Genomic DNA, 17,963 nt, shown 5'->3' with positions numbered 1-17,963 from the left:
CAATTGATACTCATCAAAAGGTTGGCTTTGTGTGTCTCAGTGTTTTGAAAAATGATATTGAAATACATTTACAGTTATGAGATTAAACAATTGAAAAAATTAATTATAATAAATTAGAACTCAGTTGATTACAGTTACTTTATTGGGTTAATTTATGTGGCAAATACAGGCAATTGGCTGGTGCTCGGAGATTTCTAGAGGCCCTTAGTAGTCCTAATTCACACGCTTTAATCAATGAAATAATAGGTTCGACTGCCCTCTCCCTTCCCATGTAATTGCATCTTACTGCATGTGTGAAGACTTGATTCAGAAAAACAAAGTTGTTGTGAGGAAAATGAAGATTCATGTCAGTGGATTGGACAAGAGAAAGAAAAAGGGAAACAAAGTTGTTTTCTAGTAGTTGCCGCAGCAGCACTATTGACAGGAGGATGAAGTAGTGAGACTATTTTATCACAGTGGAAATAGTCAACTATATTAAACTATAATAATAACGCATTCGATTTATGTAGCGCATTTCCAGACCCTCAAAGACGCTTTACAATGGAATGGATACATTATTCATACACTCACACTCTGGTGGCGGTAAGCTATTTAAGTAGCCACAGCTGTGTGAAGTGCCTTGCCCAAGGACACAACGACAAGTGACTTGGGGAGAGCGGGGATCAAACAGCCGACCTTCTGGTTACTGAACGACCAACAATTAGAATGTACTGTATTATTTTGAATTTAATTTTGTCCCAAGTATTTGTATACAAATGTCCAAGTGTGTCACTCATTGGGCTTCGTCTTGGCTACGCCCCAAAAATCCAGACAACTGAAATGGTGACTTGGGTTTTTTATGCTATCTCAGGAATTCGGTTCTACATTGTTCTTTGCTTGTGTTTTCCGCAATTATCTTCAAACATATCATGTATTAACAAAACTTTGAATTAGACTTTACAGTCTTTAACTTTATTCTTTTTAGCACCCCCTTATGTCCACAACGCGCATTGCAGCCCACACAGGCCAAACGGGAAGTTGTCATCGCCATCGTTCCGTTCGTCTCCTCCATCCAAAAGCCCAGCCAGAAAACGAAGCCTCGCACTCGCAGCCCCCCGCCCCACAACTAGCCGAGAAGCACAGCAACAATGTCGAGTTCCAACAACCTTGTGGCCATGAAAAAGGTCGTACATCAGCTGCGCTTCGAGGCGAGCATAAACAGAGTGAAGGTAACGAGCTAACGCGATTGTTTTCCGGGCCGAGTGTCTCGACCGTTACATTTCCCTGTGCTAGCATTAGCGTTAGCCTCTCATAAGTTAGCCATTAGTCAACCGGCACCCAGACTTAGGGCGTTGCTTTGACAAAGAAGGGGAAGTTTTGGCTTAACTTCTGTAATGTTGACTTGAAAATAGCTAGTCAGTAATACAACATCTACTTTAGGTTGGGTGGATTTCTCTTTTTTTATTTGGTGTTTGAATGCAACTTGAGAGAATTAGCTTGAGAAATATGGAGGTAAATTGGTGCAAAAGTATCTTGTAAAATAAAAACTCTTGTTAACAAAATGTGGGCGTAGAAAATAATTTTGTTCTTGTGGGGGGAAAAGTGCACTCAAATTTTTTTTAAGTTTGTACCTGTGAAATTTTTTGGGTTATATGCGAAGTTACCATAAAGCTTGCCCCCCCCCCCCCCCTATTTCGTTTTTAATATAAATATGTTGGATGTGCATCTTTTATTATAACTGGAGTGCTTGTGAACAGAAACAAGATGAGACAGAGATGTACAGTATTCACAAGTTTTTATACAAAAATAATTATTTCTCCACAATATAAATATTTAGGCAACAAAGTGGATTTTGCCGTGGCTGACCGGCAACCCTCCTGTTAGCATTATTTTGCCGTGAATCGCGCGAGAACTACAAGTAGAAATTCTGCGCCAGTGAATGTGTACAAACTTGTGGCATAATAGTTATTTTTTTAATAAATCATTTCTTGACAATTGCTTATATCAGGGGTGGGCAAACTTGGTCCTCAAGGGCCTGCAAGATTTTGGATGTTTCTCTTCTCCAGCAAGCTGATTCCAATACACAGGAGGACGTCAAGTGAGGCAGGGACCACACCCAAGTGCATGACTCGGTCCGACGATTGACCAGTCGGGAGCCGATCACGGCAAAATAATACTAACAGGAGAGTTAACTGCCAATCACGACAAAATATCCACTGCCTTTAGACAGCTTACGCTCATGCTCACTATTTTTCCAGCTTTTACAAAATATGCGTTCATAACATGTTTGTTTTATTTTTATGTTCAGTGTAACAAAAAATATCAACTGGGAGGGGAAATAAACTGCTCTTAGCCTCTTTTTGGAAGAACTATTCACTATCTGCCCTGTTAGTTTTTCCCATTATATTTAATGATTAAAACATTTTCAGGTTATATATTTTTATTTTTTTTAAACCTGCCTAAGGTCTTAGATTTATGTTGTGGATTTGATTGTATTCATATTTTTTTTCTTTTTGCCGTCCAGGTGTCCCAAGCGGCCGCCGACCTCCAGCAGTTCTGCTTGCAGAACGCCTTGCAAGACCCCCTGCTCACCGGCGTGTCATCCAGCACCAACCCGTTCAGGGCGCAGAAGGTCTGCTCCTTCTTGTGAACCCGCTGTGCTCATTTGGTGAGTGCACACCTCGACCCACGTCACCGTCTCTCCGTTTGGATCCCGAATCTATTATCTGCTTCGTATTCCCTTGCAGGCCTTCGTTTTGATGCTACAGGGAAACGTCGACCTTAACACTGCTCCTCATGCCAAGCCATTAAAACTGCCACGGGGGACGGGACGGGGCTTTAGGGTCTCTTGTGTGTATTCTACATCAGAACCATGTCAGAGAAGACTACCATCTATTTCCAGCCACAATAGAAGACGATGAAAGGAAGCCGTTTTATTTTTCATGGCACAGTGTGGATTTTTAATTAATTGTGCCTTTTCTATTCTATTTTAGTCATCACTCTTCTGGACTTTTTTCTATTTAATGAATAAAAACATTCTTTGTTATTCCAAATGTGTGTTTACTATTCAGGTATTAATTCAGATTATGTTTATAATTCTAATAATTTTTGCCTTCTTGTGGAGCTGAGTATAACAAAAATAGGTACCTTGACTCACGAACTTAATTGGTTCCCACAGAGAGTATGTGAGCCGAAAAGTTCGTCTTCCAAACAAGTATTTCCCATAGGAAACCATTGAAATGAGAATAATCCGTTCCCAGGTCCCCATAAAACACTTTTTTCAACTAAAAAAAGCCTTAAAACTACACAAAATATACCTTATTTTATGTATAATAAATGTGCTATTGTATTGTAATTAACTCTTTCACTGCCACTGACGTTTAAAGACGTCAAGTAAAAACCTACGGAGCGCTGCCAATGACGTCTAAAGACGTCATCCAATTTTTTTTTTTTTTGAAACGGGTGCCGGCAAGCCTTCCAGAGATGTGGTGAAAATTTCAATCAGGTATTTTGAGCCTAATGACTATTTTTGGCCCCTAGAGGGCAGCGATGACTCTTGACAAGATCGGGTGGGCGTCAGCAGAGGCGGAGCTAGAGCGTCGAGCAGGAGATGAGAATGTTAGACAAAGGAAAAATGGCGACCGGTTGCAGCAGCTCACGCCCGAGCCGTTTTTTTCAAATTCGAAAAGCATCGACCAACGATAAAGAGCACATTGATGACGATGATGATGATGACTCAACGTGGTTGGAAAGCATTGACGCGGCAGTAGGAGACGTGGGGGGGAGAGCTAGATGGCCGAGGAGGAGCACACGGAGAATGGCGCCCCGTTTGCTAGCAGCTCTACACTTACAAGACGAAAGGCATCGACCAACGCTAAAAGAGCACATTGATGACGACGATGATCATCATCGATGATGATGATGATGATGGTGACGCCGAGCTTGACGGCGAAGTTGGAAGCGTTCACGCGGCGGCTATGACGACGTCATAAACGCGGAGCACAACCGAGCACGTTCAGGCGGACGTTCAATCGGACGACGGAGAGTGCCGCGAGTCCAATGCATATTCATCGGAGGAGTGTGTACAGTCTGCTACTTGCTATTTATTCCCCGGAAAAAAAGGCCGTCAAGAAAGTGTAACGTTTGCACGCGAAACGGACAAATGCGAAAGTGAAAGTAAACTGTTGTACGAGTCCTGGCGTCTCCTTGCACGCAGGAGAGCGTTACAAAAAGAAAAACTGTATTTGAAACATCCACATAATTGTAAATAGTACCACAATTGCACACATTTGTAAATAGTTTGTGAAATTGTTTTGTCAAATTGTTACACTGTTGAATGGAAATAAACGTATTTTGCAAACTAAAAACACTTTTTCATTGTTGGTGAAAGCGTTTTACAGAAGTAAAGCACTGTTTAGGTGTTTGTGGCATCATTCATGGACAAAAAGAAGTGTACAATTCACTAGAGTGCATGAAATAACATCGTTTCACAAAAAGCTGTTTTTCTCCATTTTTTGTTTCAAAACAGAATTTCGGTGAAAGTAACCATTTTCTATTGTTGATTACTGAAGAACGGAATAAGGTAGAAACAAACTTTTTTTTCTGATGAAAGATGAGAGTCCAATCTTTCATTTGGTAGTATGTGTGTTTCCATAGTCCAAACAACATTTTCTGTGGACCTTGAAAGATCAGTCAAAATGCTTAAAATCGGCTGGCACTGGCGACATCCCGTTTCTGAAAACGTCTGGCAGTGAAAGAGTTAAAGAAATACACTGTACTGTATAATAATGTGTTTTTATTTGCAAAACTTGCAACTTGCCTTTGTGATGGTACAGTAGTTGAAGGCTTGATGGAATGGAGTGGGAGGAGGAGGGAGGGAGGGAGTTACTGTTTGGAAGGAGAGTCCTCCGGTGTGGCTTCTCTTCTTTGCTTCTTAGGAGACTCTTTATCCTTGTTGCTGACTAAAAACCTCTTAATTGACACCTGTTGCTTTCTGAGTTGTAAGGTCTTACGAAACTGAGGCATCACATTATCATTCATCATGTTGATGATTCTCATAGCCGCAGTCTTTTCTGAATGGTACTGTTCGACAAAATCCTGCACATCACTCCACTTTGCTAACATGGTCTTGATGCTCTCACTTGATGCTGCCGCCATCTCCTCCTCGTCCTCACATGACAACTCCTGAACGGCTTCCTTCTGCTTGTCCTCTTGAAGGCGAATCAAATCCTCTGTGTTGAGGACCTCATTATGGGCAGCAACAAGCTCCTCGACGTCATCTGCATCCACTTCGAGTCCCATGTTCTGTCCCATGGAAACAATGTCGTTCACAACAACAGAGTCTTGAGGATCAAATCCTTCAAAGTCCCTCTCAAGGATGCATGCGGGCCACAACTTCTTCCATGCTGCTTTCAAGGTTCGAAAGGTAACATCATGCCAAGCCTTTTCTATCATTTGAACACAATGATACACATTGAAATGTTCCTTCCAAAAATCCCTAAGGGATAGGTCGGTGTCATTGGTCACGCGAAAGCACCGAGTAAATAAAGCCTTAGTGTAAAGCTTCTTGAAGCTTGCGATCACTTGCTGGTCCATGGGCTGCAGGAGGGGGGTTGTGCTGGGAGGGAGGAATTTCACCTTGATGAATTCAAGATCACCTTGAAGTTCCTCCCTCAAATTTGGTGGATGCGCTGGGGCATTGTCAAGGAGAAGAAGACACTTGACAGGGAGTCCTTTCTCCTCGAGATATTTCCTCACTGAAGGAGCGAAAACATCATGCATCCAGTCCATAAACAGGAGACGAGTAACCCAAGCTTTGGTGTTGGACTTCCACATTACAGGAAGCTTGGATTTAACCACCTGGTTTTTCTTGAAGGCCCTTGGGTTTTCTGAGTGATAAACCAACATCGGTTTTATCTTACAGTCGCCACTGGCATTGGCGCACAGCAGGAGGGTTAGCCTATCTTTCATTGCCTTATGCCCAGGGACGGACTTCTCTTCCTGTGTAATGAAAGTCCGGTTAGGCATCTTTTTCCAAAAAAGGCCGGTTTCATCAGCATTAAACACTTGATGAGGAACGTAGCCTTCTTCTTCCACCATCTTGAGGAATGATCCCTTGTAAGCTTCGGCAGCTTTAGCGTCAGAACTGGCTGCCTCACCATGACGAATGACACAATGAATCCCTGTACGACGCTTAAAGTTTTTCTTGAAGGCCCTTGGGTTTTCTGAGTGATAAACCAACATCGGTTTTATCTTACAGTCGCCACTGGCATTGGCGCACAGCAGGAGGGTTAGCCTATCTTTCAATGGCTTATGCCCAGGGACGGACTTCTCTTCCTGTTTAATGAAAGTCTGGTTAGGCATCTTTTTCCAAAAAAGGCCGGTTTCATCAGCATTAAACACTTGATGAGGAACGTAGCCTTCTTCTTTCACCATCTTGAGGAATGATCCCTTGTAAGCTTCGGCAGCTTTAGCGTCAGAACTGGCTGCCTCACCATGACGAATGACACAATGAATCCCTGTACGACGCTTTAAGTTTTTCTTGAAGGCCCTTGGGTTTTCTGAGTGATAAACCAACATCGGTTTTATCTTATAGTCGCCACTGGCATTGGCGCACAGCAGGAGGGTTAGCCTATCTTTCATAGGCTTATGCCCAGGGACGGACTTCTCTTCCTGTTTAATGAAAGTCTGGTTAGGCATCTTTTTCCAAAAAAGGCCGGTTTCATCAGCATTAAACACTTGATGAGGAACGTAGCCTTCTTCTTTCACCATCTTGAGGAATGATCCCTTGTAAGCTTGGGCAGCTTTAGCGTCAGAACTGGCTGCCTCACCATGACGAATGACACAATGAATCCCTGTACGACGCTTAAAGTTTTCGAACCATCCGTGGCTAGCCTTGAAATCATCAATGGATGACGAACTTCCAGGTTGCCTCTCGATGATATCCACGTGAAGTTGCCGTGCTTTCTCGGCGATAATAGCCTCACTCACACTGCCCCCTGCTAGCTGCTTTTCATTGATCCAAATCAACAGAAGTTTTTCAACCTCTTCTATTGCCTGAGACCGTTGCTTAGACAACACAGAAACACCCTTAGCCACACGCGCACCCTTAATAGCTTCCTTGTTCTTAAGGATGGTAGCAATGGTAGACTTAGCGTACTGGTACTGGGACGCTAAGTCACACAAACGCACACCTCGTTCGTGTTTTTCGATGATCTCCTTCTTCTGCTCGACCATAATTTTCTTTAAGGTCTTCTTAGGCTTAACACTAGCCTTTTGTGGGGTCTTTTTCGGTCCCATGGTAGCAAAAGTACACTCCAAAAGTACTCCAAAATGTCTACCGAACGCAAACCACGTCCGCACTCAACCAATGGAGACGACGAACTGGGTCGCCGTGAGCGTGCGTCAGCCTCTCGTGATTTCTCGTGTCGCGAGATTTGGTTCGTCCGCCGAAAACTAGTTCGTCAGCCGAGACAAAATGCTCGCGAATTTAATGTTCGTGAGGCGAAAAGTTCGTGAGCTGAAGCGTTCGTGAGCTAAGGAAAACGGAGTTTTCTTAAATATTGATGAATGGCATATTGGAAATGTTTTCTTTAGTGTCTTTCTGTAATGAGTGCCAGGGAAGTGGAGGAAAAAAAATTTTTTGGTCAGTGCTCTATTCCATAATCAAGTACTGTGCCATGTTTAAATAGTATTCCATTAATTTAAAACACAGTAGTACTCAATAAATTATCATTCATATTTTAAATAGAATTTCTTATAACCTTTGACGGTAAAATCGCGTGATGTTGCACATTACACTAGAACACAGCTTAGTGACGTCACCAATTTAAGAACCGTCCGTTCTTGTATCTATTTAGATAAACGTGTGCCAAATGTTCAATTGAGTTTCATAAAATAATTTCTTAATTTAGTTTCTACTGTGTTTAACGTCTACGTTTTGGTAATGGTTAGCAAATTAGTTGATTCATCATTCACACTCTCGCCAGACGATGGCGCAGACACACCCACCGACCGCCTAGTAGAACAAGTATAATTAATAGAAGAAGAAGTAGCCGAAGAAGACAGATGTCATCCTTTTGAAGAAAAAAAAAGAACACGCTATAAACATACACACATACAAACACTGGAGCGCTTACACGAGGGACCAAAGTGCGGTCTGCCGACTGTCGTGCGCCTAAAGGCGGCATCGTGACAACGAGGGTTACCGCTAAAGGCTGCTTTTGGACCGGCCAAAATGAAACGCTCGCCGCCGACGCCGGTGGAAGAAATGAATCATGGGACCTCGTTGCTGTGGAAACGACGGTAACCCGTTTCCCTTCACCCAGCATGTTCGTTCCCCATGGCTAAAAGCTGTTAATGGAGAAGGAAAAAAAGTGCATCCTTTGCTGCATGATAGTCGTAGTTGGATGTCTGTAAATAGATTGATGCTGGTAGCAGCCGATGCTACCGACTCATCCGCCAATGAGTAGCGAGCTAGCATGCCGGCTACATGACTGTTATTTAGCCCCATAATGACTGCTACACAAAGCATCATGAAGGGCTGGGCGATATAGTCTTAAAATTTGATTTCGTATAATTTTTTCCAAATATTTTCCAAGCGATTTATGTCTCTTGCTTATGTATAAAAAAAAGCTAATTATTTTATTGTTTAATATTGGGGTTATAAAAGACGCTAAATAGTGACAGTGCTGCTGTCAATAGCACACAAAAAAAATACTTAACTGATGCCCCCCCAAATTATAAATTCGTATTATAATTTCAAATTTATCTTACCTATACTATAATATACTATACTACTATGGCTACTACTTCCCTATTCGACTGCGTTTTTAAAACATTTTAGGGTTTGAATGGGGAAAGAATGCAAAAACAGTATTATTCCGCAAATAGGTGAAACCGCAGACCGTGTACTGCATGTGTGGGGATTGGTGAGTTACTGTAATTGATCAAAATTAAGAATTGCCCAGCCCTGACATGATGTTCCAGGAGGGTTCCATACAGCTTGTATGCCTCACAGCCAGCAGTGGGGTTCCCCTATTCACAAGGGGGGCCTCCAGGCAGCTCCCCTTCTCAATCATTGGCTCCCTGAATGGCGTTCACATGTTCGGAAGTGGACAAGGGGTGGTGTTGTCCAGCTGTGAGACCGAGGGCGGCGGGCGAGTAGTTTGGCGAGTCTTCCAGGACAGCGTGATGCTCATGGCCGTAAGCGCGAGTCACCAGGCGGGTCAGGGCGAGGACAGCAGCAAAGGGGAGCGCCTGTGTCTCCAGCGTCTTCTGGAGAACGTGTGGAGCTGCATGGTGATGGTGCTGGGCCAGGACGAGCTCCTCAACGCCAGGAACTTGGAGCGGCTGAAGAGGGACCTGCGCGCTTGTTTCAGCCTGGTGGACGAGCTGCTCGAGGGGCGGCGCCCGGGCATCCTGGGCCACCTGACGCACTGCGCCGACTGTCTGCTGCCCCCGCAGGCGGCCCCACTCCAGGAGGCCGTGGAGGGCTTCGCCAAAGCCGCCGAGAGCGAGTTCAGCTGCCTACTCATCCACGGGCGCGTCGCTGCCGCCACTGAGATGTGGTGGCGCCTGGCCCCTCAGGAAATTGTCCTGCTTTCCGCTTTAAATCGAGTCCTTTCTGACTCTGGCGCCGCTTCCTGCGATTACCCGGTGTTCCTCCCTCAGGGCAGCCCTACCGTGGCCCTCCGCCTCCTCCGCTTCCAGCTGCTTCCCGGGGCCGACGTGTGCGTACTGTGCGGCCCTACGCCCTCCTTGCACAGCGCCGAAAGCACCCTGGTGGGTTTCTGGTCACCCCTGGCGGACACCCTGAGAGACTGCCTCGCCGTGGGAGAACGCTGCCTCCCCGCATCCGTCACCTTACGGCCCGACGTCCTGGCCTTCCTCCTCATCAACCGCGAGAGCCACCGCTCCATCTCGTGCGTGTTTGCCCACCCTCAAGGCGACCCACCCTCCGAAGCTCGCTACTGGGAGCTCCTGAAGCTCTTCTACATTTTCTGCACGACACGCTACTTCAAGCAGGAGGAAGCGGAGGCCGCCGCCGCCGAGGAGGAGGGGGGCGCCCACAAGGGGGACACAGAAGACTTTGTACGTGGATTCGCTCAACAGCCGCTGAAGTGTTATTTGATCACAGATGAGTGTAAAAGTTTCGCACTGCAGACGCCGCAGCATCAACTTTTCTTGCTAACACCGCTGACCGCGCCGACATTTGCCCTGAACACCATCGGCGAACAAACGCTCTCTAGTATCACTGCTGCTACTGCTTTCTAATGACCTGATTTCTGACCTCCACCAAGGCTTAAAAGTCCTAACATGATTCAGTACCTTTATTCCCGCTTTTGCGCTACCTATAACGTTCAGTAGACATTTTTTCCCCCCAATATCATTGTTATGTACAGATAGAAAAGAGACACAGCTGAATTTTGTCAATGGGCTGCAAAAATAAAAATAAATAAATAAGTACAATGGAAACAAAAGTGGGGAGAAAAATGACTACACATGCACCTTAATTTAAATCAGTAACTGAATTTAAGGATTATTTCTTCGTCCGTCTCAAAATTTCAGTGGAAATCTGTTGATTTGAAGTAAGCAATTAACTAAAGCAAACCCCCTTAACATCTTAACAATGTTACGTTTTCTTTACTCTCCAATCATGTCTGGAGCACACACTGAAAAAAATGGGGAGTGATATTTACTTGAGAAAACCTAGTAAAGTTTTGTTCACTCAGAAATTCTAATAAAATTTTTACAAGGAGAGTTTAATTACCGTAGAATTTCTGAGTGAATTTTTTTCTCAATTTTTTTTTTTCAGTTTGCCAGTTAACTCACAAATCGCTAAGACTACTGTACTAGTCACTATTACTAAAAATAGGGGGAAAAAAAGTAAAACTGATGGTTTACCAAAATGGCGACCACATATGACTCTCTGGCCGCAATCAAATGAGATCTGATCCAAAGATGATAATGCTCAGTTTTGATTGACACTGTCAACAAAGTATTCATTTAAAAATATGTTTAGTATTGTGGAGAGATCTTTATGATGAACTGTATGTGAAACCATGTGAAGAGTATTATGATAAAAATGCAACAACATTTTTTCTTTTGATTCTTTTTTTCTTCATTTTGCAATTTTCTGCATTTTGAATATAAGAAAGAATGTCATGTGTAGTAGTTGATGACACAAAAACAACCATGTAATCTGAAACATTAGTATGGACAGCAAAGGCTGAATGATTTGTAAATGCAGTAAATTATTGTTAATATACATATTTTTTTAAATATTTTAAATATGTTCTCCCAACGACAGTAGTTTTTGTTATGTTATTTTAATAGGGACGTTCGATGCTACTTTTTTTTTTTCAGACCGATACCAGTATGAGTACTCAACTCTTGAGTAGTCATAGATACCTACACAAATAATTTTGATTCATACATTTTCATAATGACATAATTTTAAAGGAAGACCTGTCTAACCTAATAAAGGATGTTTTCCTAAAAGTGCATGAAAATAATGGCAATTTTCTATTCTTCAAATTTCTAGTCCTGATTGTAAAACAGCCACAAGACGGCGGCCGAACTGATATCGGCCACCGTCGTGAGTACCGATAGCTTACAATAAGGCTGGTATCTTTATATTTTGATATGTATACATTAAGGATATTATAATGGCTGATTTGGACTAAGTGGAAAGTCACCATATAAAATCATATGTTATCAAGAATCTTTGGTTCCTTTGAAAGGGGCTATTTAATTGTATTATAGTGATTTTGTTGACTATTTTGGACGTAATATAGCTTACATTATTTTTGGGGGAGAAAAGTTGTGAAATTATTTACAGTCTAATTTTACATGTTCACCGTCCATAAACACTTATCAATTTCTCCAAGGTTATTGAGCTGGTCAGGACCCATTTTAGAAATGTGTTGACCCAAATTTGGTAAAAAACACAATTTATTGCCATGATAACATCGCAAAAGATATGAATGAACTGCAAAAATCAGCTTTATCTGAATAAACGGTGGTGAGTCCAAAATAGGAGGAGCATCCCTCCCTGTTTATTTACATTGTGGGAAAAACTCATTCAGTGTCTCCTCCGTGATGCTTTCACTGCCAATCTGACTTTGTAAATTGCTTCCAGTCTGCCTCGTCGCCACGTCAGGGTGCAACAACTTGGAGCAGAACCGAGCCTGGTGCGTTGGATAGCGGGCCAGAAGGGGAGGGATATCACACACACACACACACACACACACAACATAAAGGGGGAGGGATACCCTTTGCTTGAAAGCGTTACCATGTGTGCACAGTTCCTTCCAAATCCCCCCTCTTTTTCCAAAAAGAAAAACAAAATCGCACACAGTGGATGCTCGGGAACATCTCGGCGATATATTTTTGTACCACCATTTTATTTTTAAGAAAGTTTGGACTTCCACCTTGATCAAAGTCCAAAGGGAGTTGGCGGCTGCACTTGCCCGGCTTGTCGTTGAACTTCTCTCTAGTTAACCCCACTCAAATTTACCAGGAGAAAACATGGCAGCGGCGAGGATAGGGAGGCTGTCACCCGGAAAAGTTGCCCGCCTCACTTTGACTCGAAGCCGGGGTGAAGCGTTAGCCGTTAGCGGTGTGCCCGCGGTGCGTTCACTGACCTCTCCCGTTCTGTCCGCCAGAGCCATGGCCGGCCTGAGCGCCACGCGTTGCGGGCTGCCTAAGGAGAGCGTGGCCGAGAACGGAGCCTCGCCTCGGGGCAAGGTGCTGACCATCGACACCATGAACCCCGCGGTGAAGATGGTGGAGTACGCCGTGCGGGGGCCCATCGTGCAGCGGGCGGTGGAGCTGGAGAAAGAACTCTCCGAGGTAAGTCGCTTTTTTTAATCCTTAAATTGGCTTGTACCGTGTTTGTTGTAGGTACAATGAAATAACTTTCTACTTTAATTTGCTGTAGTCATTGGTCACATTATTAGGTACACCTCAAAAGGCAAACACCTGATCAAGGCACACTTTTATTTGACACCGTCACTGAGCTATTCATAGAAGTTAAACAATAAAGGCACTTTAATGTGGTTTGCAGGTAGGTTGCTTATTGATTCATTTGGCATTGGACCCAACGCAAACTCACTCATGGGTCACTTCACAGTTCACACTACTGCAACATTTAATAAAGCTAACCATTTTGATCTTTATACTGTAAACTTGCACCATGATGAAATGCTACACTTGTGTCAGACTTTCATCTCTACTGCACCCTCCTCCTCAGCTGACACTGACAATAGCAAGTCCTATTGGTTATGTACACATCTCGTGGCACCCTGAGAAAGGTTGAAACTTTTTGTTGTATTGATGAAAACTAGGGGTGGGAGTCTTTGAATGTCTCACGATTCGATTCCGATTTTTGGGTGCGCGATTCGATTCAGAATCAATTTTTGATTGACAATGATTTTTGCTTCAATTTATAGATGTTCAAGGAATCGTAATGATCTACTCCAGTCTGACTCGCTAATGCTAATTAGTGCGCTACTCACGGCACTTTTAATGACTCAAAAGAACGGCGCCACGCTGCAAAAAAAACAACTTTTATTGGAATAACTTGATCGTGATTTGTTTCCTTCTACTCTCTAATGTGGCTACAACTTAACAGTGTATCAGACCGCGTGAAACCACACTGCCCCTAAGTGGCCAAATCGGATACAACATGAACAGCGCTCCCAATAAAGGTGCACACAAACAAAGGGAAAACAATATAAAATAATTTAGATAAAATCGATTTTGGGACATTTAAAATCAATTCTGAATCGTACTAAATGAGAATCGCAATTCTTATGAGAATCGATTTTTGGGCAAACCCCTAATGAAAACTGTTTTGTGCTTCATTATTCTCACAATGCAGCAACACGTTTGTTTCGTGAATTGCTAGCATCTTGCTAAATCAAATATAAACAAGCGCAAGTAAGATGGAATACAGTATTCCATTGCTTTAGAAGGGAAGGGGGAGCAGATGGAAAAATCCTGAAAGAATAAGCATTCTTGTTATAATGTTTTTAAGCTCGTAAAGTAAGACTTAAAAAGGATCTCTTTAAATCAAATACAACTTTATTATGAGACATTTGAAGGCCCCTAAATATCTAAGGGCCTTTATTTGCCCAATTGATCTGTTATGGTAAAAGAGTCCACCAAATTCTATGTTGATTAGCAAAACTGGTCTCCGAGGTAGAGACAGACATTTTTTCCGGGATTTCCACGGGATGGAAGTCAACTTTTATTTATTATTATTATTATTATTTTTGTGTTTTTATGTATCTGACCTCCAAATTGGGAGCGGTACGAGAGTGGGAGGTATTCTGAACTGGAGCAGCATAGGGTTGGGAGTGGTTTTCACTGGGAGCGGGGGACGGGATATGATTTATTTATTACTTTATTTTGCTATGGTCCGAGCCTGGCACGGGATAGGATTTTTGGGGATGGGTGTGAAAATCCATTCCAATGTCCGCGCACATTTTGATTTTCACCTATTCAATATAACGTCAAATTTCTTTCAACTAATCACTAAACTGTGACGCTGTGTTGCGTTCACTTTATTACATCACATAGACGCCCAATGTGTCGTCCGAGGTGAGATTTTATATGGCGCCCCCCTCCAACAGCAATTGACATACACTTGCAAAAGAAAATCAATAGCTTTTTTTTTTTTTTTTACCATTGTTTTAAATTTTGCTAGGCACATTAGTTTGTTTTGACAAGTTATTTTAGGTGGCATCAATACATTTGCACCTTTTTTAAAAAAATATATATATTTTTTTATTTATTTATTTGGGGGGGGGGTTGAAGTCCGATTTGTACGAGTTTTAAAAAATGTAAAAATAAAAATAAATACATTTGCTCCTTTCCCCTCAGAGAGCGAGCCGACAGCGATCAGCCGTAGTGGGCGGGACTTATTTGGGATCATCATACTGTATCATTAACTGGTCAGTTGATCTTAAAAAGTGTGCCTTACAAATCTTGTAAATCTGACAAAATGAAAGTCTCGTTCTTCCTTACATTTGAATCTGTGTAACTTTTGCGTTTTAAGAAGAATAGAATAGAATAGAATAGAATAGCCTTTATTGTAAGTGTAAAGCACAATGAAATTCTTTGGTGTGATACAAAAAAAGGAAAACACAAACAAGGATTATGTGCCAATAAAAATACTGAACAATGTGTAAAATGCAGTGGAAGCAATTATAGAAATCAATAATTAAACAAATGAAATATATTAAGTTAAAAAAAAAAAACTCCAGCATTATCGATTACACATTATGTTGCACTAGTGTTGTTCCGATACCATTTTTTGGCCTCCGATACCGATTCCAGTTTCCAGTTTTGCAGTATCGACCGATACAGTACCGCCACCTAGTTTTTTTTGTTTGTTTTTTCCCCAACATGAAAAAGCTGCCCTGCCATTGGTTCAGAACATTCAAGGGCCAGTGGAGGATCAACTTTGTTTCCGTTTCCAGTTTGAGACATGTGGGCCTTGTCCCAATGCTTGCGCTTCCGCCTTTGTGCCCCTCAATTGCGCGTTCCCGTCGACGGGTGCGAGCCTGCGAGTGTGTAGTGTCTTTCTCAGTGTCCGAAGCATTTCAAATAGCTGAGACGACCTCCCGCCGATGAGCGGGAGCGCCCGGTTGGGGGGCGCGGAGTTGGGGGTGCGAGTGTTGGAACGCGGCCAACAGTTGGCCGGAAACGGCGCTGATGTGTAAAACCCGAAAATAATGGTTATCGGCATGTTACTTGTTAGTACTTGCCGATGCCGATACCACTGTTTTAATAGAGTATCGGGGCCTCTGATACCGGTATCGGAACAACACTATTTTGCACTGCATCTTCATGAAGTCTGTGTTGTAGGAGCCTAACAATGCTTACATAACGTTTACAATAATGTGACGTCCTCGTGAAGAATAGCACCCTTTTGCTCATGTGCCACCTGAACTGCAATCTCAAGACTGACTTTGCGTTATCACCGGGGTGAAAATGGACGAGGTATATTTACTCTCTCCCGCTAAAAGCTTCTTGCGTATCTCATTGCCACTTCAAAAATACCCCCGATGGCGACTCGGCGGGTTATCACTCGGACGCTCGCGCCCGTGTCCTCTTGGCAAAGTCCATCTGTTGGTTAATCATTGAGGTTTTATCCCAACAGGGGCCTCGAGGGATGTTTCAAAATCTATTCGACTACTGATTTGGAAATTATCTAGCAGTTTTCCCATATGGAGAAATAGCAAAGTTGCTTATTTTTATCTTACAAGTCTTTGGGAATAGTGTCAAACTATCATCTTCTCGAGTGAAATAGTCTGGTGGACTCAGCTCTAGATTTGAATGGGATTTCTCCTGGTACTCCCGCTTCCTCCTAACATTTAAAAACATGCATGTGAGGTTCATTGAATGGTTGCATACGTGTCATGTGATTGGCTGGCAGTCAGCCCAGGTTGGATTTAATGTCACCACTTGATTGACTGTGAGCACGTCCCTATTTTCACATCTTGATCTGGTTATTACAACCCTCTGACGGAACATAGTGCAGTCTGCTGTGACCCCCCCCCCCTCTCTTCCCACCCCCTTGATTGACCAACCATCCTGCAGGGACAGCTGTGACCATTGAACCTGCAGGCAACCTCCTCCGGTCTTCAAAAGCCAGGGTCAAAGGCTTGTTTTTATTGCACCCATTTGGTTTGTTTTCACATAGTATTGGATTGCATTGCAAATTGGAGCACAAACGCAAAAGAAGCTTATGCCATTTGTTTGACTTTCAGGCCACATCATTAAACTCTTTTAAGCTCATAGATTTCTAACTTCAGGTGTAAACATAGGGGGAAACACTATTAGTCTCTTAATTAGTTAATCATCAATCAAGGAAATTTAGTTCAATGCTCACCTTTACTGTCAAAATGAAGGCTGTTAAAACTCATTAACTCATTCACTGCCACAAATAAAAATAAAAAGATTATTACAAATTAGGGGTAGTCATTTTTTTAAAATTGTAATAATCGTATGACTTCACCTGTTAACTCACGATTAATCACAAATTGTATATCTGTTCTAAATGTACAATAAAAAAAATGAAAGGTTTTCATGCTCTTGTCAACAAAAGTGGGAAAAAAAATTAAACTAATAGAAATAGTTCAAATTATTTTTTGCCGTTTATAACTGTCAACGGCATTGAATGAATACATAAAAGAAAGGAAGAAAATATTATTAAAAATTCGGGGCGTCAGGCGATTAAAGTTTTTAATCGTAATTAATCGCATGACTTGACTAGTTAACTCGCGATTAATCACAAATTTCATATCTGTTCTAAATGTACAATAAAAAAAATCGAGGTTTTCAACAAAAGTGGGAAAAAAATTAAACTAATAGAAATAGTTCAAATGAATTTTTGATGTTTATAGCCGTCGATGGCAGTAAATGAATAAAAAAAAAAAGAAAGAGAATATTGTAAAAAAATTCAGGGCGTCAGGAAATTAAAGTTTTTAATCGTAATTAATCGCATGACTTGACTAGTTAACTCGCGATTCATCACAAATTTCATATCTGTTCTAAATGTACAATAAAAAAAATCTAGGTTTTCAACAAAAGTGGGAAAAAATGTTAAAATAATAGAAATAGTTCAAATGAATGTTTGACGTTTATAGCCGTCAATGGCAGTAAATGAATAAAAAAGAAAGAAAGAGAATATTATAAAAAATTCAGGGCGTCAGGCGATTAAAGTTTTTAATCGTAATTAATCGCACGACTTCACTAGTTAACTCGCGATTAATCACAAATTTCATATCTGTTCTAAATGTACAATAAGAAAATCTAGGTTTTCAACAAAAGTGGGAAAAAAAATAACTAATAGAAATAGTTCAAATGAATTTTTGACGTTTATAGCCGTCAACGGCAGTAAATTAATTAAAAAAAAAAGAAAGAGAGAATATTATAAAAAATTCAGGGCGTCAAGAGATTAAAGTTTTTAA

The 17,963-nt window shown here is 42.0% G+C and overlaps 3 protein-coding genes across 5 annotated transcripts in view; all 3 read left to right on the top strand.

The window, feature by feature from the left end:
- The first annotated feature begins 59 nt into the window (after positions 1-59).
- LOC144042746 (guanine nucleotide-binding protein G(I)/G(S)/G(O) subunit gamma-5-like) lies at positions 60-2,874 on the top strand. Its single transcript, XM_077555661.1, has 3 exons — positions 60-1,208; positions 2,504-2,647; positions 2,727-2,874. The coding sequence occupies exons 1-2, from the start codon at positions 1,128-1,130 to the stop codon at positions 2,627-2,629; spliced, it is 207 nt and encodes a 68-aa protein (XP_077411787.1). The 5' UTR covers positions 60-1,127; the 3' UTR covers positions 2,630-2,647; positions 2,727-2,874.
- Positions 2,875-8,023: 5,149 nt separating this feature from the next.
- The window catches only part of gpt (glutamic--pyruvic transaminase), a 32,636-nt gene continuing 22,696 nt past the window's right edge, over positions 8,024-17,963 (top strand). Inside the window, exons 1-2 of one of the 3 annotated variants that reach the window (XM_077555658.1) lie at positions 8,024-8,283; positions 12,648-12,834. In XM_077555658.1, the coding sequence (XP_077411784.1) occupies positions 8,216-8,283; positions 12,648-12,834 (255 nt within the window). In that variant the 5' untranslated portion in view covers positions 8,024-8,215. Of the gene's footprint in view, positions 8,284-12,043; positions 12,174-12,252; positions 12,835-17,963 lie in introns of those variants that run through there. The other 2 variants (XM_077555659.1, XM_077555657.1) reach the window with 2 other exon arrangements.
- fuz (fuzzy planar cell polarity protein) lies at positions 8,290-11,074 on the top strand. Its single transcript, XM_077555660.1, has one exon. It carries the CDS (start codon positions 8,956-8,958, stop codon positions 10,252-10,254), a length of 1,299 nt encoding a protein of 432 aa, XP_077411786.1. The 5' UTR covers positions 8,290-8,955; the 3' UTR covers positions 10,255-11,074.

This window comes from Vanacampus margaritifer, chromosome 2, assembly GCF_051991255.1.
Source record: "Vanacampus margaritifer isolate UIUO_Vmar chromosome 2, RoL_Vmar_1.0, whole genome shotgun sequence".
NCBI classification, from domain to species: domain Eukaryota; kingdom Metazoa; phylum Chordata; class Actinopteri; order Syngnathiformes; family Syngnathidae; genus Vanacampus; species Vanacampus margaritifer.
The sequence above is the reverse complement of the archived record's forward strand: the minus strand, read 5'-3'. Positions and strand labels throughout refer to the sequence as shown.

Excerpts from the sequence above, each read along its gene's own strand:
- fuz (XM_077555660.1), top strand. The coding sequence starts at position 8,956 with ATGATGTTCCAGGAGGGTTCCATACAGCTTGTATGCCTCACAGCCAGC.
- LOC144042746 (XM_077555661.1), top strand. The coding sequence starts at position 1,128 with ATGTCGAGTTCCAACAACCTTGTGGCCATGAAAAAGGTCGTACATCAG. Across the intron at positions 1,209-2,503 it reads CGAGCATAAACAGAGTGAAG|GTGTCCCAAGCGGCCGCCGA; the intron begins GTAACGAGCTAA and ends TTTGCCGTCCAG.